Here is a 26,490-nt window from a genome sequence, read left to right on the forward strand (position 1 = left end):
GAACTAGCCTTTGACTGGTGCTCTGTTCCTTATACTCTTTGCAGAGTGCTCTACTCTTTGACTGGTGGTCTACTCCCTATACTCCTAGGGCCAATCCTATTCAACTTATTCATAAATGATCTGGGGAAAGGGGTAAACAGTGAGGTGGCAAAGTTTGCAGATGATACTAAACTGCTCAAGATAGTTAAGACCAAAGCAGACTGTGAAGAACTTCAAAAAGATCTCACAAAACTAAGTGATTGGGCAACAAAATGGCAAATGAAATTTAATGTGGATAAATGTAAAGTAATGCACATTGGAAAAAATACATACAATATGATGGGGGCTAATTTAGCTACAACTAATCAGGAGAAAGATCTTGGAGTCATTGTGGCTAGTTCTCTGAAGATGTCCACGCAGTGTGCAATGGCAGTCAAAAAAGCAAACGGGATGTTAGGAATCATTAAAAAAGGGATAGAGAATAAGACGGAGAATATCTTATTGCCTTTATATAAATCCATGGTACGCCCACATCTTGAATCCTGCGTACAAATGTGGTCCTCTCATCTCATAAAAGATATACTGGCATTGGAAAAGGTTTAGAAAAGGGTAACTAAAATGATTAGGGGTTTGGAACGGGTCCCATATGAGGAGAGATTAAAGAGGTTAGGACTTTTCAGCTTGGAAAAAAAGGGACTAAGGGGGGATATTATAGAGGTGTATAAAATCATGAATGGTGTGGAGAAAGCGAATAAGGAAAAGTTATTTATTTGTTCCCATAATATAAGAACTAGGGGCCACCAAATGAAATTAATGGGCAGCAGGTTTAAAACAAATAAAAGGAAGTTCTTCTTCACTCAGCGCACAGTCAATCTGTGGAATTCCTTGCCTGATGAGGTTGTGAAGACTAGGATTATAACAGGGTTTAAAAGAAAACTGGATAAACTCATGGAGGTTAAGTCCATTAATGGCAATTAGCCAGGATGGGTAAGGAATGGTGTCCCTAGCCTGTTTGTCAGGGGGTGGAGATGGATGGCAGGAGAGAGATCACTTCATATTTACCTGTTAGGTTGACTCCCTCTGGGGCACCTGGCATTGGCCACTGTAGGTAGACAGGATACTGGGCTGGATGGACTTTTGGTCTGAACCAGTATGGCCATTCTTATGCACTTTCAGATTCATAGATACTAAGGTCAGAAGGGACCATTATGATCATCTAGTCCGACCTCCTGCACAACGCAGACCACCGAATCTCACCCACCTACTCCTGCGAAAAACCTCTCACCTATGTCTGAGCTACTGAAGTCCTCAAATCATGGTTTAAAGACTTCAAGGAGCAGAGAATCCTCCAGCAAGTGACCCGTGCCCTATGCTACAGAGGAAGGCGAAAAACCTCCACGGCCTCTTCCAATCTGCCCTGGAGGAAAATTCCTTCCCAACCCCAAATATGGCGATCAGCTAAACCCTGAGCATATGGGCAAGATTCACCAGCCAGATACTACAGAAAATTCTTTCGTGGGTAACTCAGATCCCACCCCATCTAACATTCCATCACAGGCCATTAGGCCTATTTACCATGAATAGTTAAAGATCAATTAATTACCAAAATCATGTTATCCCATCATACCATCTCCTCCATAGACTTATCCAGTTTAATCTTAAAGCCAGATAGATTTTTTGCCCCCACTGCTTCCCTTGGAAGGCTATTCCAAAACTTCACTCCTCTGATGGTTAGAAACCTTCATCTAATTTCAAATCTAAACTTCCTGGTGGCCAGTTTATATCCATTTGTTCTTGTGTCCACGTTGGTACTGAACTTAAATAATTCCTCTCCCTCTCTGGTATTTATCCCTCTGATATATTTATAGAGAGCAATCATATCTCCCCTCAACCTTCTTTTAGTTAGGCTAAACAAGCCAAGCTCCTTGAGTCTCCTTTCAGAAGACAGGTTTTCCATTCCTCGGATCATCCTAGTAGCTCTTCTCTATACCTGTTCCAGTTTGAATTCATCCTTCTTAAACATGGGAGACCAGAACTGCACACAGTATTCCAGGTGAGGTCTCACCAGTGCCTTGTATAACGGTACTAAAACCTCCTTATCCCTACTGGAAATACCTCTCCTGATGCATCCCAAGACCGCATTAGCTTTTTTCACGGCCATATCACATTGGCGGCTCATAGTCATCCTATGATCCACCAATACTCCAAGGTCCTTCTCCTCCTGCGTTACTTCTAATTGATGCGTCCCCAGCTTATAACTAAAATTCTTGTTATTAATCCCTAAATGCATAACCTTACATTTCTCACTATTAAATTTCATCCTATTACTATTACTCTAGTTTACCAGGTCATCCAGATCCTCCTGTAGGATATCCCGGTCCTTCTCTAAATTGGCAATACCTCCCAGCTTTGTATCATCCGCAAACTTTATTAGCACACTCCCACTTTTTGTGCCGAGGTCAGTAATAAAAAGATTAAATAAGATTGGTCCCAAAACCGATCCTTGAGGAACTCCACTGGTAACCTCCCTCCAGCCTGACAATTCACCTTTCAGTAGGACCCGTTGTAGTCTCCCCTTTAACCAATTCCTTATCCACCTTTCAATTTTCTTCTCCAATTTAATAATTCCCCATGTGGCACGGTATCAAACGCCTTACTGAAATCTAGGTAAATTAGATCCACTGTGTTTCCTTTATCTAAAAAATCTATTACTTTCTCAAAGAAGGAGATCAGGTTGGTTTGGCACGATCTACCTTTTGTAAAACCATGTTGTATTTTGTCCCATTTACCATTGACTTCAATGTCCTTAACTACTTTCTCCTTCAACATTTTTTCCAAGACCTTGCATACTACAGATGTCAAACTAACAGGCCTGTAGTTACCCGGATCACCTTTTTTCCCTTTCTTAAAAATAGGAACTATGTCAGCAACCAAAGGGATTCTCCAGCTTCATCAGGAGGCTATGCAAAGCTTCCAGTGTGAAGCAAGTGGTTTTGGAATAAACAACTTTCTAAATCAAATCAGGTTCTAACTCCAACGACTCATGGGCCCAAAACAGTTATTTGCTCCAGTTGCCATGATACGAAATTGTGAGCCAACCCCCACCCTAACTCAGGAGCTGAACAGAAAGTCTATCACAATTCTACCCACTAGGCTTTAGTTACTTAACTCCATTACTATTATTAGGAATCAGTAACATTTCCATAGTTAATAACCAGCACACTGAGTGCGTAACATACCCCTCTCAATCAAAATATATATTATAAAGTAGAACCTCAGAGTTACGAACTGACTGGTCAAGCACACACCTCATTTGGAACCGGAAGAACGAAATTAGGCAGCAGCAGAGACAAAAGACACCCAAACCCTCCAGTACAGTACTGTGTTAAACCTAAACTATTAAAAAAATAAAGGGAAAGTTTAATTCTTTTTTGACAAGCTAAGGAAACTGTTTCAGTGCTTGTTTCATTTAAATTAAGATGGTTAAAAGCGGGGGAGGGGGGGTCTGCACGGTAAAGTTTCAAAGCTGTATTAAGTCAATTTTCAGTTGTAAACTTTTGAAAGAACAACCATAACGGTGTGCATGTGTGTGTATATATTGTGACAGAGCAAGGCCAGATGGCTATAGTAAAGTAGTGAGGAACAGGTATATTAGCCCCAGGCTAAACAAATCCCTGGTACCATGGTAACCAAATGGCAGTTGCTCCTGGTTAATCAAGACACCTGGGGCCAATTAAGATCCTTCCAGAAAGCAGTGGAGATAGCTAGGTTCATTGGGACACCTGAAGCCAATCAAGGGCTGGCTGGAACTAGTTAAAAGCCTCCCAGTTAGTCAGTGAGGGGTGTGTGTCAGGAGCTGTAGGAGGAAGCCATGCTGTTGGAGGAACGAAGCAGTACAAATCCATATCAGGCACAAGGAAGGAGGCCCTGAGGTAACGGTGAAGGAGATATTGAGGGAGGGCTGCTGTGGGGAAGTGGCCCAGAGAATTGTACACGTCCTATTTCCAAAAAGTCAGCTACCAAAGCTGCTACTATTAGGGTCCCTGGCCTGGAGCCTGGAATAGAGGATGGGCCTGGGCTCCCCCCTTCCCTCCCCGATTAATCACTGAGACTGGGAGACAACAGAGACTGTGCAAGGGAGGGTTGCTTCTCCTCACCTCCCTTGCTGGCTTATCATGAAAATGGCTCAGTAAGCTGTGACCCTTGCCTCTAGAGAGAGAAGGGCTACGTGGAGGGTCACAGTGAGCCTCTGAGGCTAGCAAAATCTGCCAGAAAACGCGGAACCCATGGAGACAAGGAGAGACCTTTGTCACAATATATAAGTATAAACAAAATATATTATACAGACAGATACATTATACAGACTAAAAAGGCCTAAAATTGAGATTCAGAAGAGAAACTTATGGGTGTAAAGAAAAACAGGCAGGCAGCTTGTGAGTACACATAGAAATGTCAGATTTCTTTGCACTCATCATTTTACCGGAGCTCAGTTTTTCAATGTAAATCCAAGTTATTTTTATGAGTGTGATTCAGCAAACTATATGTTGTTCCTGGTCTGTATGCCAGAGGTACCCAAATTTGACATTTTGGTAGGAAAACTGCTTGCATCATAACATCATCATGTTTACACTAGAAATATCCTGCAATAAAGTTGTGTCACCACATTGCAATGCAACATGATGACACTGTGACAGAACATGATCAGGCTATATTGTAATCTCACAATTGCATGGACATCTAATGATTGCAGAAGACACCTAATATCTTGCAAGCTACTGTGCTGCCCATCAAAATCACAATGCTCCCAGAAACTTCAGAATAGGTGTCAGAGTAACAGCCGTGTTAGTCTGTATTCGCAAAAAGAAAAGGAGTACTTGTGGCACCTTAGAGGCTAACCAATTTATTTGAGCATAAGCTTTCGTGAGCTACAGCTCACTTCATCGGATGCATACTGTGGAAAGTGTAGAAGATCTTTTTATACACACAAAGCATGGAAAAATGGGTATTTACCACTACAAAAGGGTTTTCTCTCCCCCCACCCCACTCTCCTGCTGGTAATAGCTTATCTAAAGTGATCACTCTCCTTACGATGTGTATGATAATCAAGTTGGGCCATTTCCAGCACAAATCCAGGTCTTCTTCCCCCCCCCCCCCCAACACAAACCCACTCTCCTGTTGGTAATAGATTTGTGCTGGATTTGTGCTGGAAATGGTCCACCTTGATTATCATACATATTGTAAGGAGAGTGCACTTTAGATAAGCTATTACCAGCAGGAGAGTGGGGTGGGGGGAGAGAACTTTTTGTAGTGGTAAATACCCATTTTTTCATGCTTTGTGTGTATAAAAAGATCTTCTATACTTTCCACAGTATGCATCCGATGAAGTGAGCTGTAGCTCATGAAAGCTTATGCTCAAATAAATTGGTTAGTCTCTAAGGTGCCACAAGTACTCCTTTTCTTTTTTCCCACCATGTGAAATTCATGCAACCTACCTCCACTGCCACCCAAACTGAATAAATAGGGTTTGGGCAGGGGATAGACTACACCTCCCCAAACTTGGAGCAGCTTGCAGGTCTGCACCACAGCCATTGTACAGCTACTTGTTCAAATAAAAGGACTGGAACAGCATCTATTGTTTCTCTATGCTCCTCTGAAGGGATTCCCAGATACTCTACTCATACAAGTGTGGGTCCAGTGAACCCTGTGCCTGCCCCACTCTTAATGCCTCCCTCTGCACTGATGTTTTCAGATCTCTCTGTGGAGACATTATTAGGAACATCCTTCACCAAAACAGCATAAAGCATTTGTATCAAATAGCTTCTTTTTCATTTTATTAAACAGCTTCCATGACAATTGTGACGGAAAATTAACTAAGCAGTATAGGAGGAGTACTTCAGGGATCAACACAGACTATGAAAGACAAATGTAACCCTTTCTTCTAAAACTAAAGCATAATGCCACTAGTGTCAAAAACTATGAAAGAGCCACTACCAATTTGGCAATCTAATGCACAACATACCACAATGTGAAGACCTGGGATTCCAAATCAGTGTGGTGGCATGGAGCCTCCACATAGATTGTCCTGTCCTCATATGATCTCCTGATATCCATGGGGTTTGAGGTCTGGACCTGAAGCTCATTCCTCAGAGACAAAACTTTGCTCCCCCTGACAGAATAACTTGAAAAGGACCCTTTAAGATGATCTTTGCAGAGTTTTCTTCCTCTAGAATTGCCTTCTGTGGGCTTTACCTCAGGAGGGGCGATCCTGCCCCTTGCTTTTACTCTGTCTGTTCTCAGGCATCTCTCTCAGTGATGCGAAAGAACTAAATGAAGACTTCAGGACTGGGCCTAAGATCACTAAGTGACAATGATCTTACTGCTCATATTCAGCACTGTGTTACAGCATAATGCAAAGAGTTCCCACTAAAATATTTTGGAGTTCCACACATCCATCAATGGACCCTGTGTCTTTTTCAGCCTTTGGTAATTACTTAATGCTTTAATAGGTTACCATGCTCTCAAGCCTTCAGGAGACCTACTCGATAAAGATACTTGGAACCATGGTGTTAATAGGAATTTGCTGTGCGAGCATGTGAGGTATAAATCCTCCCTGCTAAGCTAGCCTTTGTGGACCGCTAAAAAACTGCTCTGTGACCTCAAGAGAACTTAAGGTGACCAAGAGATCTCTCAAACGAATTAACTCAGAGCCTGGACAGTTGCATCTCTGCTGCATTACCTCATGGCGTGAAATCTGGGCCTGCAGCTCCTGGATGTTACTGGTTGCAACAGGTTTGTCTTGGATCTCATGGTGGGCACACTCTATCATTTGCTGTAAATGCTTCATCTCTTGTTCGTATTGCTCATACTGTACCACTGCTTCCTAGAAAGAGAAGATACAGTAGATGTATACAAAAAAATAACAGGTTTCAGAGTAGCAGCCGTGTTAGTCTGTACCCGCAAAAAGAAAAGGAGTACTTGTGGCACCTTAGAGACTAACAAATTTATTTGAGCATAAGCTTTCGTGAGCTACAGCTCACTTCATTGGATGCATCAAAGCTAATTTAATTTGAAAACAAACTTCACTCAATGAGACTTACTGAAGAGCCATGTCTATACACATTTTGAAAGTAACGGTGCATGTCTAGAAAAAATATTACCAAATACAATGTAGAGCTCATTAAATAATACATATTTTCTGGTGAAATATATTTCTGTAGACAGAAGAATTAACAGATTTTTTTCTTGGCATGTAATATGGAGGATTGCTGAATAATACAGTTACAAAGTTACCATGTAAATAACCGCAGAGAACTTAGAACTGGAAAAAAATTAGAATTCACTTTGCCCAGTTCCTTTCCAATGATGAATTACTCTGTATATTCAATTGCTTTTTCCAGGCTGTTTGTAAATTATTCAAAATATGTCATCTTCCACCTTTGTATTAGCATGCAAAAATAGGCTGAGACTTTCAAAGCTGACTAGTGGATTTAGCCATGACTCATTAACTTAACTGGGAAGTGTGTGAATAAATCCCTAGTTGGCTTTGAAAAAAATCTCAGCCACATAAGCCACAATGCCAAAAAGTGTAATGATGGGATGAAGGTCAGCACCAGCAACAGCTGAAGTAAAGTAGGAGTGCTCTCATTGAGAAGACAGTTCATTGGGGAACATTGTGAGTTGCAAGGAAGCAAATCATTTAAAAGTCTTTAGGCATCTGAGCTATTAAGATGGGCTTTGAACTGACAATGCCCCAACACAAGTTAAAAAAAAAAAGTTAAAGAAGTCTTTTTAAAAGAGCAAATGTCAACCACTGGGGCTCAAGACTTGCCACTGGCTACCTCACCAACCATGCCCACCAACACAGTGTTGCCCACTCTTCACAATTTTATCACAAATCTTGTGGTATCTGTTGTTTTCTTAAAGCCCCAACTCCTGCTCAGCTTTCGTTTTCACTAAAAAAGTTTCTGGCTCTCTTGTTTGTGGAGAAAAACTTAGAAACATGATCTGAGTGCATGTTAAAGGCTCTGAAGCCAGAAAACAAATTAAAAGAACCCTGAATTAATAACTGAGGGAAAACCATAAACTCATGATTTTCACGATAATCTCATGATGCTTAGGTCCTGCTCACGATATTTGAATGTTTAGGATTGGCAAAAGTGCATGGCCCGAACAACAACATCAGGAAGAGACTGCTACTGGTCACCTCAGGTTCTTATCCACCATAAAATAAAGAAACCATTAACTATATTTGAAATGAAAATTTCATTTTTCAGTCAAAATGGATGGGTCAGACAGCCAGAGTATGCCATGGTGATGAACGGAGGAGTAAGGAGATTAACAAGAAAATACAATTTAGATTTTTGAAAATTAAAGCAATAACTTGATAGGTTGTGCAATAACCCTTCACAAGAACTGGAATGAAAAGGGGAGTAATATTTTTTAACAGTGATTACAGGGCAAAGGCTAATTGGGTATTGAAGTTTTATTTCCTTACTTCTTTGGGAATTAATGCAGACTGAGAAAATCATCTAATAATATGCTTAAAATTCCAATAAACATGGAGTTCAAAATCTTTCAAATGTAAGTTGTGGGCATGTTATGCTTCCAGGCAAACACTGGGCTTAAAAAAAAAAAAGGGAATGTTTGAATTATTCTGTGCCAGTATAAACCTTTCTAGTAGTATCACAATCTCTAACCCCCTACCCTCACCCACAGGTCAGTTTGCACTTGCCTGCATTATATTGCATTGCTGGATAGCCATGTGCTGCAGACGGCTGGCTTCCTCCTGAAGTCTGAGAGCAGTGTGACATATCTGCAGGCTGGTGACCACCTCTTCAGGCATCCTCAAGGCACTCTGGCAGACCTGCACGGCTTGAACCTTTGGCTTCAGTGACTCCATTTCAGACAGCAGATGCTAGAAATAAAATTGGTGCCATAGTAAGTAATTCTCCCATGAATTCCGAAGACAATTCACACAGCCAGTTATTAAGAGCGAGTTCAACCAGCAAAATAAAAGATGAATTAGATTACCCACAGTTAAATGAAGCACAATCAGGGCATGCTCAGAGTGGAGTTGCTTGTTGATTTTGTGGTAAATATTATTTTTTATTCTTAATTAAAACAAAGTGTATTTCAGCTATAGAAGAGGAACAAATATGATTTAATTAAATCACTTATTGAGCCCCCTTTGAAACAAACCAATGTTTATCCCTGTTCATGGGTTTATGTCTAGAATGAAAGTAATTCTTTAAACTATTCTAGAAAATACATACAAAAATGCTTAAAAAACAGACCTAGTTTCTGAGCAACAGGCATTTGTTTAATCTTGTTTATATGCACATTTTAAACGTAAAACCAAACTGGGAGCCCTTCTGAGATACAGTTGCACATTTTCAGATGGGGCATGAGCACCCATATTTTGTGCTCATAATCCTCCTTTGTAAATTTAGACCACAGCTAAAAATGATGATGTTTAAAATTAAATAAGCAACGAAATGGAACAAAATGCAGCTACATAAAGATCCTTTCCCTTGAATAAGCACCATCTGGTCTCCTTTGTTTATCTGGCCTCCCTCCAAGCATCTATTCTTCCCACAATGCATGTGCCTAACTTCCATTCATATGCATGAGAACTGCGTATGCACAGTTACAGGGGGATAGATTAGGTCTACATTCTTTGTTTTGTCACTGAGGAGTTTACTGAATTCTCAATAAAAAAAAATGCATGAATGAAGATATGCATAAACATACACAGTCTGAATTTTTAAATTCAACAGGCTGAAGCCTCAATACCAAAAATTTGACAGTATGAGGTACAGAAATTCATCCCTTTCCCCCTCTATTACAGCAATGGAACTGTGGTGATGGGCAATGGGAAGACCCTGAGATCTGGGGCACCTAATGTGTTGGGGGTTATTTTTCCTTTTTTGAAGGAGGATGGATGATCTAAAGGTCAGTGGTGAATACCTATTTCTTCTCCAAACACCTTTGCGCCAGATTTTCACCTGATAGGTCCCATACCCACCATAATGGACAGCTTTATTTTGGAACTGACTTCAGGACACTCTGTGGGCTGCATGACAAGTCAGTCTCCCTCAAAGCATCTATCCCTTCCACTTCTGGTGCGTGGGCTGGGTTTGGTGGCAGCATAGCCACCCTGCAGCTGTCCATAAGGTTTCCCCTTGTGCAGCTCTACCTGGCAGGGACAGGACTTGACCTATCAAGAATAATCTGGTAACTATTTTATAGTTTATTGTCATCACCTTTCCTTTACTCTCCAGGTGGGTGATGGGATGGTTCACAGGGATATATAATTCATTGTGGTGTGCAGAGAATTGGCTGTGAGACCCTTATTAACAAGAGTAATGCTATTAAATCCACATGCAAAGCTCCGAACATTCACCCCATCGGTGTTTGTAGATTTTAATCTTTTCCAAGAACACAAACAAAACTCCATTCTACCAGTGGTTTAACCAAAGTGAACCAGCAGATGTCTAGCTAGTGCTGACAGAACGAGGGCAGTTAGCAGTGTAGTTCTGTATTAGTCTGGAGTAGGAAATTGTAATCAAGTACTCAGAGTCACTGTTCTGGTTAAGCCGATCCATGAGGCAGAGAACAAAAGGTAACCACAAGTAAATCTCCATAATAAGTCAACTGAAATACAAAAAGCTGCTATATTCTATGGAGGCAGAGATGGTTAGTAGATAGAGCAATGTACTGGTATTCAGGGACCTGGATTCTATTCCCTTTTTTGGACGCTGGCCTTTTGGGTGGGCGGGCTAGTCAGTCCATCTTTCTATGCCTGTTTCCCCCCTCTGTAAAATGGAGATAATGATGTTGACCTTCTTTGTAAAGCTCTTGGAGATCTACTGATGGAATAGGCTATACAAAGGCTAGTATTATTATGGGGTAGATTGTTACTTTAGGCACAGCCCTGAGGTAGGTGCGAGTACAGAAGCTGCATCAACTGAGGAATAGCCCCATGAAGCATTCAACCTTGGAGACACCCTTCTAGGTAACAATTCCTCCCCTGCTTTCTCCATACCTACGGACAATTTATGGCTGGCTTCCAATACCCTGACTCACGGTAAGTAGTGCCTTACCCCCTGGGCACCCCCACTGATTAGAGCTGTTCACTTCACTTCCATGTTATCTTTGTGGCTTGACCCTTTTACCTGTCTGTGAGAAAGTTGTTCTTTTAGACTCAAACGCCCAAGCTCTGGAGAGATCAGGGTAGCTTGGGCTTGTTCCAAAGCAGCCTGTAGAGTTTTCACCTCAGCTTCAAATTTCTTCATATCCTGCAAAAAATAAAATTCAGGGACAAACAAGAAAGAAATGAATGCCATAGATGTATCTGGTATTATAGTATCCACTATGTAATCCACACACAACACCAGTTTTTTTCAATATAAACTACAATTTTAAGTTATTGGGAGTGTCAAAAATCTTTACTCTTATTACACCCTGGGATCAGTTGGAAAAGGAGCTCTGCAAGACACAGATATCACTGAAAGTACCCTCTCAAACAAATTCAATCTGGACTTGATTGAAGTGATGCCATTCACTTCCGTGATACTTAAGTATTCAGACCAGTGTCTGATTTGTACCATAAACAATAAAATAAGCCTTGACTTTATGCGCATTTGTGGTTTGACACGTTTTGTGTCTCAGATTTTATTTAAAAGTTCTGTATCACCTTACTGTGCTTTATTACAGAACATCTGCTACATTGCAGTATATGATTGCTGAGCTCAGATCACGTGATGGGTCAAGGACCGCATTTTAGCTTTAACTAGAAAAAGCAGATCTATCTGCCATACCTTTAACTGAATTTACATAACTTTCCCATATTTATCAATTTGTATCTTTTCTGTACCTGCAGCCAGCATCAAAAGGAATACTATAATTGCAATGGAAAACCCTCTCGAGCACCAAGAAAGCTACATTATGATAAAGAAACTGCTCTATTTAAAAAATAAATCTTTGAGCCATTTTCTGGCCTTAAAAGCAACAGGTTTTTCAGCATACCCACTGGAAAATTTAAAGAAAATAAAATAAAAGAAGCTTTCTGCACTTTTGCACGTGCCCTTGCTGAAATGTGTAAATCCCTCATGCACATGCACTAGGTGGGGTTAACATATGTAAATCCTAGTATGCACACACATTGAGGAGTTTGCATATTAAAGCATGATACATGTGAAAGTGCACACTCTTTCGGGTTCACCCATTTGGAAATGGGGACCTTACTCTCCACAGTTTTGCCACAATCCAACTCCCAGTCGAGTCAGCAGAAAGACTCCCATGGACTTCAGTAGGAGCTGGATGAGATGTTGCAGAAGGAAGATATTGGAAATGGCACAATATCAGTTCCATTTCTTTTTCTATGATAAACACGTTATAAACCATAGATGACCTGTTCTGCCGCTACTCCTACAAACATGACGACATGAAGAGTTACTCCAGCTGTCAGCCAGCTATGAAGGGCACTTCAAGTACCTTGGCTGCATCCTGGAGATTTTGGAGCCGCAGTTTGATAATTTGCTGTAGCTCTTCTGTCTGCCGCCCCAGTTCCAACACTTGCTGAGTCATCCCTTCAGTACAGTAAACGCTTGAAAGATATTCTATTTTCTCAGTCATGGACTCGAGATCACCATGTATCTCTCCAGACTCCTCAAGCATGGTCTGGATGGAAGAACCATATCACCAGAGTTAAGTGACACCTTTTAGATTCAGCAAAACATTTAGGCATGTGTTCAACCCTAAGCACACCTTTATTTAGCACAGCACTTAATCACATACTTAAGAATAAGTAGGTTTTTAAGTTCCATGGACTTCAATTAGACTTAAGCAAATCTTTATGGTGAGCATGAACTTCAGAGCTTTAGTTTATTAAGCCATAAAACACTAGCATAAATTTTACCATTTCAGAAGCTGCACCTCTCCACACATCAGTTTTTTAAAGAATTTCTCCATATACGTTAGCTTGTTGTTACATAAAGGTAAAATACACACTAAGTTTGGCCCTGATTCAGCCTGGACATCTGCTGGGCCTACGTGGTAGCAGAAAGATCTCAGGTGGAGCAAACAGTGTGGCGGCCAAGACAGTGGATGTTAGCTGTGCCTAAAACGTAGATGGCCTGCCCAGGAAGTAGGCATACTCAGGGTGTCCTGGGGTGTGTGCTGAATCAGAACAACTCCTTAGTAGCCTGTAACAGCAGGGTAGGAAACCATCACGGATGGCAGAAACAGCAGCTTCCCCAGGGTGAACTCCCTTGGAGCAGAGCAACTTCACTAATACAGGGAAGTGTAACTTGTATCTTCCTGCTCTAGTGAGAATTATACACATGGGGCCAGATTCACCAACACATTATATTCTTTTGGTCTCGGTCAGATGACAGCACCTGCTGTTGCATCGGATTCATTTTCTATTGACTGCTTGGGACGGTCTGATTCGCAGAATCATGTAACACGCCACTATTTCCATGTATGCACAATCCACACAGTGTCACACACACACCCATACAATCAACACTGTTCAGGGAACATCAAAACTTGTGGATAAGCAGAGATGTCGAATATTCAGGGAACAACTAGGAAAGTGGCTATATTTCCCAAAGGATGATTCAGAGAAGAGGCAGCTGTGGTTCAGCAGGGCTTGGTAAACGGGTTTGCTGTATCATCATAACTGTTACATTTAAAAAAAAATTGCACCAAAGTCATGTTTACAAAATATGCAGTGGAATGCACATGTGCCTGCAGAGTCATTTAATTACACATATTTTCTGTAATTTGTCAATCTGTAAAGAATTTTGGAACACTTAATATGAATGCTGCCATATGAGACCAAAATCTCTTATTTTAGTTTACTCTAGAAAAATACATTAGTGCACGTGTTACCAAATATATAGAAAATGTTGCTGAGCACAACTAGAATTTATAATCTGCTGTTGTACGTGCTGTAACATCTATCAACAGGAATTAGTGTGATCTGTTTCAGAGGTGAACTGCCTGCCATGAGCCAATCTCTGTGTACTTCACACTATCCACTTACAGCACCATACCCAGACAAATGCTGTTAGTAAGTAAATATATTAGAGTAAAAGAGAAGACGAGGCGGAATCATATGGGGACCTACTGCATTGAACAATAAATATATTGTTTTTCCAGTATCTGCTAAATCTGAAAAAAAATCACCTCTTCTGGCCATTGCACAGCCACAAAAGCCCAACATTTTTTATTTTTTGTATTGCAATAGTGTGATCCTAATTGAGCATCAGTGCCACATGACAGAGAAAAGGAGTACTTGTGGCACCTTAGAGACTAACCAATTTATTTGAGCATAAGCTTTCATTAGCTACAGCTCACTTCATCGGATGCATACTGTGGAAAATGTAGAAGATCTTTTTATATACACACAAAGCATGAAAAAATACCTCCTCCCACCCCACTCTCCTGCTGGTAATAGCTTATCTAAAGTGATCACTCTCCTTACAATGTGTATGATAATCAAGTTGGGCCATTTCCAGCACAAATCCAGGTTTTCTTAAACCCCCCCCACACACACACACAAACCCACTCTCCTGCTGGTAATAGCTTATCTAAAGTGACCACTCTCCTTACAACGTGTATGATAATCAAGGTGGGCCATTTCCACAGTTTATTAGCACTGTAGTGTCCAGGAAATCGATCTCTTGTGTGGACTGGACCAGGCTGAGGTTGATGGTGGGATGGAAACCTGGTGGCTGAACTTTGTGACTTTGTCCTTACCCATAACTATTTTACATTTGGGGACAATGTATACCTTCAGATCAGCGGCACTGCTATGGGTACCCGCATGGCCTCACAGTATGCCAACATTTTTATGGCTGACTTAGAACAACGCTTCCTCAGCTCTCGTCCCCTAACGCCCCTACTCTACTTGCGCTATATTGATAACATCTTCATCATCTGGACCCATGGAAAAGAAGCCGTTGAGGAATTCCACCATGATTTCAAAAATTTCCATCCCACCATCAACCTCAGCCTGGTCCAGTCCACACAACAGATCCACTTCCTGGACACTACAGTGCTAATAAACGATGGTCACATAAATACCACCCTATACCTACTGACCGCTATTCCTACCTACATGCCTCCAGCTTTCACCCTGACCACACCACACGATCCATCGTCTACAGCCAAGCTCTGCGATACAACCGCATTTGCTCCAACCCCTCAGACAGAGACAAACACCTACAAGATCTCTATCAAGCATTCTTACAACTACAATACCCACCTGCAGAAGTGAAGAAACAGATTGATAGAGCCAGAAGAGTACCCAGAAGTCACCTACTATAGGACAGGCCTAACAAAGAAAATAACAGAACGCCACTAGCCGTCACCCTTCAGCCCCCAACTAAAACCCCTCCAACGCATTATTAGGGATCTACAACCTATCCTGAAGGATGACCCAACACTCTCACAAATCTTGGGAGACAGGCCAGTCCTTGCCTACAGACAGCCCCCCAACCTGAAGCAAATACTCACCAGCAACCACATACCACATAACAGAACCACTAACCCAGGAACCTATCCTTGCAACAAAGCCCGTTGCCAACTGTGCCCACATATCTATTCAGGGGACACCATCACAGAGCCTAATAATATCAGCCACACTATCAGAGGCTCATTCACCTGCACATCCACCAATGTGATATATGCCATCATGTGCCAGCAATGCCCCTCTGCCATGTAAATTGGTCAAACTGGACAGTCTCTACGTAAAAGAATAAATGGACGCAAATCAGATGTCAAGAATTATAACATTCATAAACTAGTCGGAGAACACTTCAATCTCTCTGGTCACTCGATCTCAGACCTAAAGGTCGCAATATTAAAACAAAAAAACTTCAAATCCAGACTCCAGCGAGAGACTGTTGAATTGGAATTCATTTGCAAATTGGATACAATTAACTTAGGCTTGAATAGAGACTGGGAGTGGCTAAGTCATTATGCAAGGTAACCTATTTCCCCTTGTTTTTTCCTACCCCACCCCCCCAGACGTTCGTGTTAAACCCTGGATTTGTGCTGGAAATGGCCCACCTTGATTATCATACACATTGTAAGGAGAGTGGTCACTTTAGATAAGCTATTACCAGCAGGAGAGTGGGGTGGGAGGAGGTATTTTTTCATGCTTTGTGTGTATATAAAAAGATCTTCTACAATTTCCACAGTATGCATCCGATGAAGTGAGCTGTAGCTCACGAAAGCTTATGCTCAAATAAATTGGTTAGTCTCTAAGGTGCCACAAGTACTCCTTTTCTTTTTGCGAATACAGACTAACACGGCTGTTACTCTGAAACCTGACAGAGAGCCCACCATACTGTAACTCATCTCAGGATAGACACACTCACTACCCCCAACACAATGCTGTCATAGTATGTACATAAAAGGTGTCATGTAAAGTTTCCTAGGTAATCTAATGATTCACTGGTCCCAAAAATCATTGCGAGGTCTAGGTATGGGTCGTGTTCAAAGAGTTGTGTGTGTGCTGGCAATATATTCTTAAGAAGTGTGTTCGGGAGGCAGTGCCTCCAAGCCTAACAAAGCCAAGCCTAGACAAATGAATCTGGATTTACCTGTCTGACCAGCTTGATTACAATGAGGACAATGAAAGTATATAAGGTAAACAAAGCCATCAAGCTAACACGTGGTGGAGGAGACAACTTAGTAAGTATGCCAGGGGACATGATTTACATCCCAGGAAGGCTTCTCAGCTCCTAAGGTCAAGACAATGGAATTGGGAAAATATAAGGAGAACAAACAGACATTTTAGTTATCCATCTCTTAGTGGACATGGAGTACAGCACTCTCTGAGCCTGTGAAAGTTGGATTTCCTAGCCTGGCAGGCTAGAGATGCTGGTAACTAGATGTAAGTAAGAAAACTGCTTAGGCAAAGACTGTAACTTGCTAAAATTAAGTTTTAGTCAATAAAAAGCTTATACTGTTTTGTTTATAACCATACCTGTCTCTTTCTCTTGCCTAGTATCACTTAAATCTCTGTTCCTTGTTAGTAAACTTATTCTTAATTTTACTTATTCTAAATCTCAGTGCTGTTATTACTGAATTAAAGTGTGAGTCCTCAATTAAACTAACAGGTTGGTGTGCGCTCTGTCTCTTTGGAAGTAGCAAACAATGATTTCTGTGAATGTCCAGTGAGAGGAACTGAACACTGCAGAGAGCTGTCTTTGGGAGAACTCCAGTTCACTGTATGTTACCTACAAGGCAAGGTTTAGACTGACAGAGTCTCAGGGGTTTGCTGGTAAACAGATAGACACACACAGTCTGATCTCTCTTGCTGAGGCAGAGGGGTAACACAGTGGCTTACGGTTCTGGGTATCCTGAACAGAACGTGACAAATGGGCATTAAACTGTCCCCTGAAATCTGTAGCTCATATAGTCACCTGATATGCCGTAAACTGGTCACGAAGCTGGGAGGCAGAATTCCATGTGATGCTACCATGCACTAGACTCTTCGCTTTCTCGATCCATTTCAGTATGAACTCCAGCATCTCACTGTATTCTTCCAAGTGTGAAGCAGCCTGAAAATAAAAAGATCAATTTTATAAACCTGAAAATCAATCCCGCACAGTAGGACTCTGAACATTTTTTAAAAGTGGCAAAAGTAGATCAAACTACCTATTTTTTTGGTGGGGAGGGTAATCTGTAATATTTTTCAATCACTATTATTTATTATTATTATTATTATTATTTTATTTAATTTAGTAAAAATATTCCACATTATGAAGATAAATTATGTATGTCTCTAAAGGCAGGTGTAACTATTTTTTGAAAGTTCTTCCTAAAGAAACTAGGACACATTAGGAGTGTGTGGGTGGATGTGCATGCCTGAGATTGTCACACAAGAATGTATTCTCCCTTCTTGCTCAGCTCAAGACTCCCACTTAAGTACAGTCATTCTTATCCTGTGCCTTATCTTAGTCTGTCCCTTATGTCTCTTTCCTGCCTGCAATCCCACACATCCCCCGCTCTCTATTTAAAGTCTGCTTTCTCTGTCTGGCCTATTAATGTTAATTTTCCAAAATAAGAAAAGTGGTATACTTATTTCAAAAATACAAAGCCACAAACTGCACTGATTTCTGATACATCCACTTTTCTGGTTAGCAAGTACATTATAACTCTGATTCTCTACTCACTTAACAGGAATAACTCTGCTGAAATCAATGGATTTGCACTGTAAGAATGGAGACAAACCCTGTGAATCTGAATTGTATTGTTTGTCTAAAGCACTCAGACTGTAAGCTTCTTGGGATGGGGAAAGGGGTTTCTTCCGTGTTTTGTATTGTGCTGAACTAAAATACCGGACAACTCTTTCACCAAGCACTTTTGTTAAAAGTAACATTGATTGAAAATTATTCTGACAGGTATTTTCGACCTTCTTTTGGAGAAACTTTCTTGCAGTGGCAATGGAAAATGATACCATGAAGCAGTATCCACTTCAAGTTCTGTAAAATCTTCTCAAAGCATTTTGAAAATGGGGCTCATGATGTATCAGGATTATGGATGGCAGGACCACAAAAAGTCCCTTCCCTCACTCTTATCTCAACTATTCAAAATACCAACATGGCAAGATGGTACCTCAACTTCCTTCCTTGTTAGGCCCTTTTTCTATGGCTCAATTTCTTGTACTGATCCAAATTTAACAAAGCATGTGCTCAATTAGACTTTGCACACTGAAGTCAATCGGACAAAGCATGTGCTTAAGTTCTTTGCTGAGTAGGAACAGACTGCTGAATTGGAGCCATTTTTAATTATTTTATTTCTAGACTTTTCTATTGCTGTATATAGGCTATGATCACCCCTCCCCCATATCCAAATGAATATTAAGGGGGAGCTGCACTAGCAAGATTTAACTCCAGAGGAGGGGGCAGGTACTGCACTGGGCATGCTGCTGTTGGAAGGCAGCTTTAAAACCTGGTTGGGTCTCCATAGGAACTTTGCTGACATGTTTCCCGGCAAAGGGGCTGAATCAGCATCTCTCCAAATCAGAATTATTCCGCCCTCCTGACTTGGCCATGCTTCATTCAGCCAGACTTACATCTGCCTAAGGCCCATCCACTGGGAGCGTATTCAGCCCTGAATATGCACATATTACACATTATTCCAAGAGACAATGTTTTTATGTAACTATACAAAAAATAAACAGCATTAATCAGAAATCACCATTTTCTTGGAGCCTCTAAAAGGAAATAAATTAAATGATTTGATACCATACCTGGTTGAGTTTGGCTACTCTGTACTCAGCCTGTCTAATGGTCTGTTGGTGTAGCCCAGTCAGTTTCTCTATCCTGTTAGCCAGCTGTTTAGCCAGCTGGTTGTTCTGCTCTGCGAAATCTTGTACAGATGCGTCCAGTTCCACCAGCTTTATATTGCAGCTGTCCAATTCCTCACCTAGGATCTGGATCACGGAGAGAGCATTTTACTTACAAAATCAGTGAGTGGGGGTTGGTTTTTAAACAGCCTTTTTGTGATTTTGACACTTTTTCCAAAGTTTCCATAGTTTGTTCCATTTCTATTTTGGCTGCATACCAGTAATTTTTCTTTAAGCAAAAAGGCAGTAGAGCAGGATGTGTGATCATCTCTTTAATGACTGGCATTGCTGTTTCTTCCCCGTGTTCCTGTACAAGATGGATAACATTTTCCCTCCCCCACCAGAAGATTGAGTCACTTAGTGTTACATCTACCAGTATTGGCCGTGGTCCTATGTTTGTCCTCAGACTGAGTGGTCAACACATTGTTGTCAAGATGAAGGTTTGGGCTGGTCATATGAGAGTATGGATTGATTTTTTTTTTTAAAGAAACCTTTTTTGAAAAATTCAGAATGTGTCATTAAATATCCATGTGTCCAGACTATTTTGGTTTTTTTTTCTATTAGTATCATCAGTTTGTGCTGTGCACTAGACAATTTGATTTTGTCACATGAGCAGTTTGGACATTTCAATAAAAATAAAAACTTCATCAATAGAATCTCTTAGGTAGAAATAGACTTCACTGTGTATAATGGTGTGGTTTGATAACAAAGATGTTATAAGAGATTGGGAGGAATCTACTACAACAGGAAAAGCCATGAATTATGCAGTTCAACTTAAATAAATGACAATAAAACTTTCTAACATAGCAGACCATCATGTATTTTGTACTGTGTGGATGTATTTAAAATATATATTGGAAATGTGTTATGTACAGTGTTTTATGTATCCCACCACATGCAAAGGCAAGTGTCCTAGTTATCTATGATTCTTATTGCACATATCTGTAAAGGAGAGAAGAAATGTTATCTATTCCATTTTAGAGAAGTTATTTTTTTAAAAAAAGATCTAAAAGAGTTTTTCTTTACACAGTGGCATATGATATCTTGGAATCTTGCAGGGCTGCAAGAATATTACATGTATTATGCTGGAAATTGCTCATTTCCACAGAGTTCAAAGTGCTCTTTACAATTATTATTACACAAATCACAACAAAAGGACAAAATCTGGTCCAGGACTGAACATTGTCCATGCTGCATCTCAGAACAGTTTTACTGTGAGGGAAATTCTATTTTGGACTGTTTTTCTATGATGGAGAATAGTCCAGGAAGAAAGGAAAGATTTCTCTGACAGGTTAATCTTTATTTTTAATCAGATCTGTTTCAAGCTATTCAGAGGTGCAGAATATTGTGGAAGAGATGGGTTAGAGTGCAAATGGAGTGGTAAAGGTTCATGGTAAATCAGCATCACAAAAGTGACACAGCTAACCAAACTACCCATAGATATACATCTACCTATTTCAAACACACACACTATTGTATTGTAGGTGTGCATATGTACATCTCTATATTGCAGTATTGAAAGCTATGGAGTTTATATTGATTAAAGTTCCAATTTTTTTAAAAAAAGTCTTAAAGTGGATCAGCTAGAAATCATTTGATATATTCATAACTAATTTGTATCCCATATATATTACAGCCATAGTTTCAGCATTAAAACAAAACTATTACTTCTTTGATAGAAGCCAACCTCGTCTCACAATTAACAGATAAATGTAGTTGTGGAAATATTACTAGATGAAATGTTCTTGCATCACTGGACATCTAAAGTTGGAGATACAGGAAAACACATTTAATTTATTTTACAGCAACTTAACTGGGGCAATTATGAACCAGTTTCAGTGGGATGCATTTCAGTGACCCTGTACAGCAGAAAACTATACTTGGGAGGCAAAATTTTAAAGCAGCATACTAACAGAGATTGGTGCTTTCTGTCACATCAGTAATTTTTCCTCTGTGTGCAGCACTTTGCTCATTTCAAACTAGTGACCAAGTCCATCTTACCTTACTGTAGTTTTAAAAAATATGTAATATTTTGTGATAAACTTAATAGCAACTCTTTCATACAAATGAGCATTTGCAAACACAATATATGTCTAATAGCCTCAGCAACCCAGCAAGATCATGAAGGGCCAGATTGTGTCACCTTTACTCAAACTGAGCAGCACACTGAGCTTCATGAGCAGTCCCACTGATATCAGTGGAACTACTTTCTGAGAAAGGTACTAATCAGCATGAACAAGGATGGCCCATAGGGATAACTCATGCTGTCTTGGTGCAGCCTGAATAAAGGGGCAGTGTGGTTGCCTCATGAGGATCCCTAATTGCACTGGGTATGATGGGGGTTATTTATCACACCCCTTTTTGGAAGGAAGGGGGTAGCATACTGTTCTACATATGGCCTGACAGCTCTGCCTGCTCCCTGTCCCTCTCACCCACTTCATATTTGTTCCCATGGGAAACATCTGGGGGCAGCCCTGCATGTGCTCATGTGCAGAGGTCATGGAAACCCTCAGACAGCCTGGATAAAGGGAACCCTTACTCCTTCTAGCTGTATAAGCCAAACTCACCATTCAGCCCTTTGTGAGCTGGAATATGCCAATTCAGAACATTTCACCGTATAAGCAGATAAAGCATTTTTCTTACCTTTTGATCTATTTTAGCTTGTGCTATATTACTTGTCTTCTCCTTCAGCTTGGACAGAATTCCATTTAGTTCTTTTGCTGTCACCTGGATTTTCTGACCGAACTCCTGATTCAATGTTTTGCTCTGCTGGGCTTCCTTCTCTTTGGCTTGAATCTGCCAAAAACATCAGCAGTAATCAACAAACCAACTAATCATACACTTTTCTTTCATAGGAGGAGTCTCTTGCAAAACTAAGGAGGTAACAAGGCTTCGAATATCACAACATTTCATTCAGTTACTGCCCTTTTGAAAATTATCATAGTATCATAGGTTTATATAGTGCCTTCTTCCAGTAGGTTTTACCTGATCATGTATGGTTACCAGGGCCAGCCCCACTTCTGCTAACTGAAGAGACAGTTCAGAAGGTAAAATGGTGTAAAGCCCCAGGTACTTATTCTGCTGCTGTTCAGCCATTTTCTCAACAGCTTGGCGGTGAGTAGTTACTTCACTGAGGAGAGCCTAGAGGATAGAAAAAAAGGTGTCATTCAGGAACACTGTAAAAGAAAAACAATAACTTTGAGAAAAATATTTCTTAAGACTGAACAGAATTAGCTTGCAGGTATCAAGAGTAGAGGCATGAGAATGTTTGTAACAAAGCCTAGAATCACATGAAAATCTCCAGGTTTTGAGTTTCACTAAAAACTGAAAATTCAGACCAGTTCCATCTGAATGTTTGCTAGCTAAAGTAAACCAAAACAATTTAGAATTTTGGAGCAAAAAATCATGCAAACGTTTTCTGTTTCATCACATAGTTTTAATACAAAACCAGCAGTTTATACTCAGATTTTGGGTTCATTCATACATAAAATATAAATCAATACTCAGGTAAACTGGTGCTGAGATTATTATAAAAGGTGGTGTGTTGGCTCTTAACTACTCAATCCTTTGTTAGACAGGTAGTTGTCTGCATAGCTAATTTCCGTATATGCCATTATATTTCAGAAGTTCACCTTCTCTAACACTTTTTGCTACCCAAAGAAAGAAAATACTCGTGTGAGCTCATCTACATTGAAAGTTACATTTTGAGCATCTTCATTTAAAATGTTCCTCCCCAAAGAAGAAAATACCTTATTATACTCTGTCTATACATTTTGAGCATCTTCATTTAAAATGTCCCCCCCCCCAAGAAGAAAATAAATACCTTATTATACTTCGCCATCCATATTCTAGGGTTTACCTTTATTTGAGATAGAATGAAGAAAGCTGCTAACTCCTATCCTATGTATCTAGGAAGGGAGAATGTATCATAGCTCTCTTGCTACACACCATTTCTGAAGCTGATGGGTTTGTTTTATAAGTTTGTCCAATTGCTAGTGCAAAGGTTTCATTCATATTGTATAATTCCAATTCATTCTAATTTAATCTGATTTAGTGCTCATAAATAGAAAACACCAAAGATGTTTCACAAGGGGCACGAGAACATTACAAGTTTGATATACCTGCAACTCCTCAAGTTGAGCATCTATTTCCATGGTGGGATTTAGCAAATATTCTCTAGTTTCCTGAATCCAAGACTTCACTATATTAATCTCTAGCTCCACCTCCTCCCGCTCCTTGAGTTCCTGTTTCACCAACTTCCCACTTTTCTTCACCTTCTGTTGCATGCTTCAAAACAAAAAAATATATATTATTTGTGAAGAACTACATCTTGCTAAAAATTTCATTATATTTTGTCAAAATTTTTACTGAATGATACAAAGAACAAATAAAGGAGACTGTTGCACAACATTATGCATTTACAGGGTGACTAATAAAAAATGAAGTGGTGTTACAGAACACTACAACACTAAGTTTCAGATGTTTAACTCCACAGATCACCCATTTTATGTAGTGTGTCTTGACCGTATATATGTTGTAGGCATGAGAGTACCAGGGTATTAGAAAGACATGGTGGGTGAGATAATATATTTTATTATACCATCTTCTGTTGATGAGACAAGCTTTCGAGCTTACACAGAGCACTTTCTTCAGGTCTGGGAAACATACTATGAGTGTCACAGGTAAATACAAGCTGGAACAGAACTATGCTGGTAATAGCTTATCTAAAGTGATCACTCTCCTTAGATAAGCTATCACCAGCAGGAGAGTGGGGTGGGGGGAGAGAAAACCTTTTGTAGTGGTAAACACCCATTTTTTCATGCTTTGTGTGTATAAAAAGATCTTCTATACTTTCCACAGTATGCATCTGATGAAGTGAGCTGTAGCTCACGAAAGCTTATGCTCAAATAAATTGGTTAGTCTCTAAGGTGCCACAAGTACTCCTTTTCTTTTTGCGAATACAGACTAACACGGCTGTTACTCTGAAACCTTTACTTAAATACTGTTTTCTCCTTACTTGTGGCATCGGTCTTGCATTGCTTTGATTTCTTGCATGAATGGTAGCTTCTCTTGTGAAGAAGTCTCCATTTCCACATCCTGGAGCATGCTCACTGCATGCTGCTTGAGCAGACCCAAAGATGACAGCTGCTGTTCCAGCTCCAGAATGAAAGTGCTGTGGTAACCCAGAAGATCGAGAAGCTCTGTCTTTGATACCTTCTCAACTGAGCTCTCTGGTAAGCGACCTTGTAGTTGATCTATCATTATGGTGGCTTTTTGAATCTAAGGAAAGAGATACAGGTTTTGACAACAATAAAGGTAAAACAAAAGATGGATACAGTTGATAGGAAAAGATCTAAACCTAGTGCTGTATCACTAGAATCAGTAACTCATTATGATGCATTATGATTATACAGGACCTGGTGGATTTTAAAGCTATGTTATGGTCATTAAATCTGAGCACACCACCAGGCAGTGAGTTCAAATTCAACCTATAACAGAAAAAAAGCAGTCATGTTGTTCCAATCTGCCTCTATCAAAGCTGGATTTTTTTACTGGTATAGAAGGCTACAGCTTGTTCAGAAAGATCAGGCAGGAAAAAAAGGGTGAAGGTGTTGCCTTGTATATCAAAGATGAGTACACTTGCAGTGAAATTGAGATAGAAGTGGGAGGCAGACCTGATGAAAGTCTCTGGGTAAGGATAAAAGAGGTAAAAACAAGGGTGATATCATGTTAGGTGTCTGCTATAGACCACTAACCAGGAAGAAGAGATGGACAAAGCTTTTTTTAAGCAACTAACAAAATCATCCAAAACAGGAAATGGTGATAAAGGGGGACTTCAACTATCCAGACATCTGTTGGGGAAACACTGCAGCAGACCAGATTATCCAACAAGTTCTTGGAATGAGTGGGAGACAACTTTTTATTACAGAAGGAAGAGAAAGGGCCTATGGGTGAGGCTGTTCTAGATTTGATTCTGATCAACAGGGAGGAACTGGTTGAGAATTTGAAGGTGGAAGGCAGCTTGAGTGAAAGTGATCATGAAATGATAGATTCATGATTCTAAGGAATGATAGCAAATAAAAACAGTGGACTTCGGGCAGACTTCAGCAAACTCAGAACTGTAGGTAAGATTTCATGGGAAGCATGTTTAAAGGAAAAAAGAATTAAGGAGAGTTGGGATTTTTCAAAGAGACATTATTAAAGGCACAAAAGAAAACTCTCTCAATAGGAAAGATAGGGAGCATGGTAATAGACCACCTTGGCTTAGCCAGGAGATCTTCAACGATCTGAAACTCAAAAAAAAAAGTCATATGAAAAGTGGAAACTAGGTCAAATTATGAAGGATGAATATAAAAAAAACACAACACCAACATGTAGGGATAAAATTAGAAAGACTAGCATACAAAACAAGATTAAACAGGCTAGGGACATAAAGGGTAACAAGAAAACATTTTTCAAATACATTAGAAGCAAGAGAAAGACCAAAGACAGGTGGGGCCATTACTCAGTGATGGGGATAAGACACTAAGAGAAAATGCAGCAATGTCTGAAGTGTTAAATGCCTTTTATGTTTCACTTTTCATCATAAAGGTTAGCAGTGACTGGATAACTAACATAGCGAACATCAGTTTAAATGGGGTAGGATCAGAAGCTCAAATAGAAGAGTTACTTGGACAAATGAGATGCCTTTAAGGGCCTGGTGAAATACATCCTAGAATACTTAAGGAACAAGCTGAAGAAATATCTGAGCCATCTGCAATTATCTTTCAGAACTAATGGAGGATGGGAGAGATTACAGAGCAAAATTTGCCCTGGAAAAAGGCAAATACAGTACCTATCTATAAAAAGGGAAACAAGTACAATCCAGGGAATTACAGACCAATCAGCTTAACTTTGGTATCCGGAAAGATAATGGAACAAATAACCAAACCATCAATGTGTAAACACCTAGGAAAAAATAAGGAGATAAATAACAGTCAATATGGATTTGCCAAGAACAAATCATGTCAAAGCAACCTAACAGCCTTTGACAGGATAATAAGCCTTGTTGATGGGGGGAAAGTGGTAGATATGGTATATCTAGACTTTAGTAAGGCTTTTGATACTGCCTCAAACGACCTTCTCGTAAACAACCTAGAGAA

At 40.1% G+C, this 26,490-nt stretch overlaps 1 protein-coding gene across 1 annotated transcript in view; it reads right to left on the reverse strand.

Moving 5' to 3' along the window:
* The window catches only part of SYNE1 (spectrin repeat containing nuclear envelope protein 1), a 493,953-nt gene that overhangs the window by 164,961 nt on the left and 302,502 nt on the right, over nucleotides 1-26,490 (reverse strand). The window contains exons 81-90 of the mRNA XM_074948627.1: nucleotides 24,366-24,628; nucleotides 23,470-23,635; nucleotides 22,334-22,489; nucleotides 21,992-22,144; nucleotides 19,253-19,435; nucleotides 17,421-17,558; nucleotides 12,475-12,660; nucleotides 11,154-11,276; nucleotides 8,711-8,893; nucleotides 6,716-6,859 (exon numbers count right to left, since the gene is read on the reverse strand). Of these exons, the coding sequence (XP_074804728.1) occupies nucleotides 6,716-6,859; nucleotides 8,711-8,893; nucleotides 11,154-11,276; nucleotides 12,475-12,660; nucleotides 17,421-17,558; nucleotides 19,253-19,435; nucleotides 21,992-22,144; nucleotides 22,334-22,489; nucleotides 23,470-23,635; nucleotides 24,366-24,628 (1,695 nt within the window). The remainder of the gene's footprint in view (nucleotides 1-6,715; nucleotides 6,860-8,710; nucleotides 8,894-11,153; nucleotides 11,277-12,474; nucleotides 12,661-17,420; nucleotides 17,559-19,252; nucleotides 19,436-21,991; nucleotides 22,145-22,333; nucleotides 22,490-23,469; nucleotides 23,636-24,365; nucleotides 24,629-26,490) is intronic.

The sequence above is a fragment of the Natator depressus genome, chromosome 3, assembly GCF_965152275.1.
Source record: "Natator depressus isolate rNatDep1 chromosome 3, rNatDep2.hap1, whole genome shotgun sequence".
Classification (NCBI taxonomy): Eukaryota; Metazoa; Chordata; order Testudines; family Cheloniidae; genus Natator; species Natator depressus.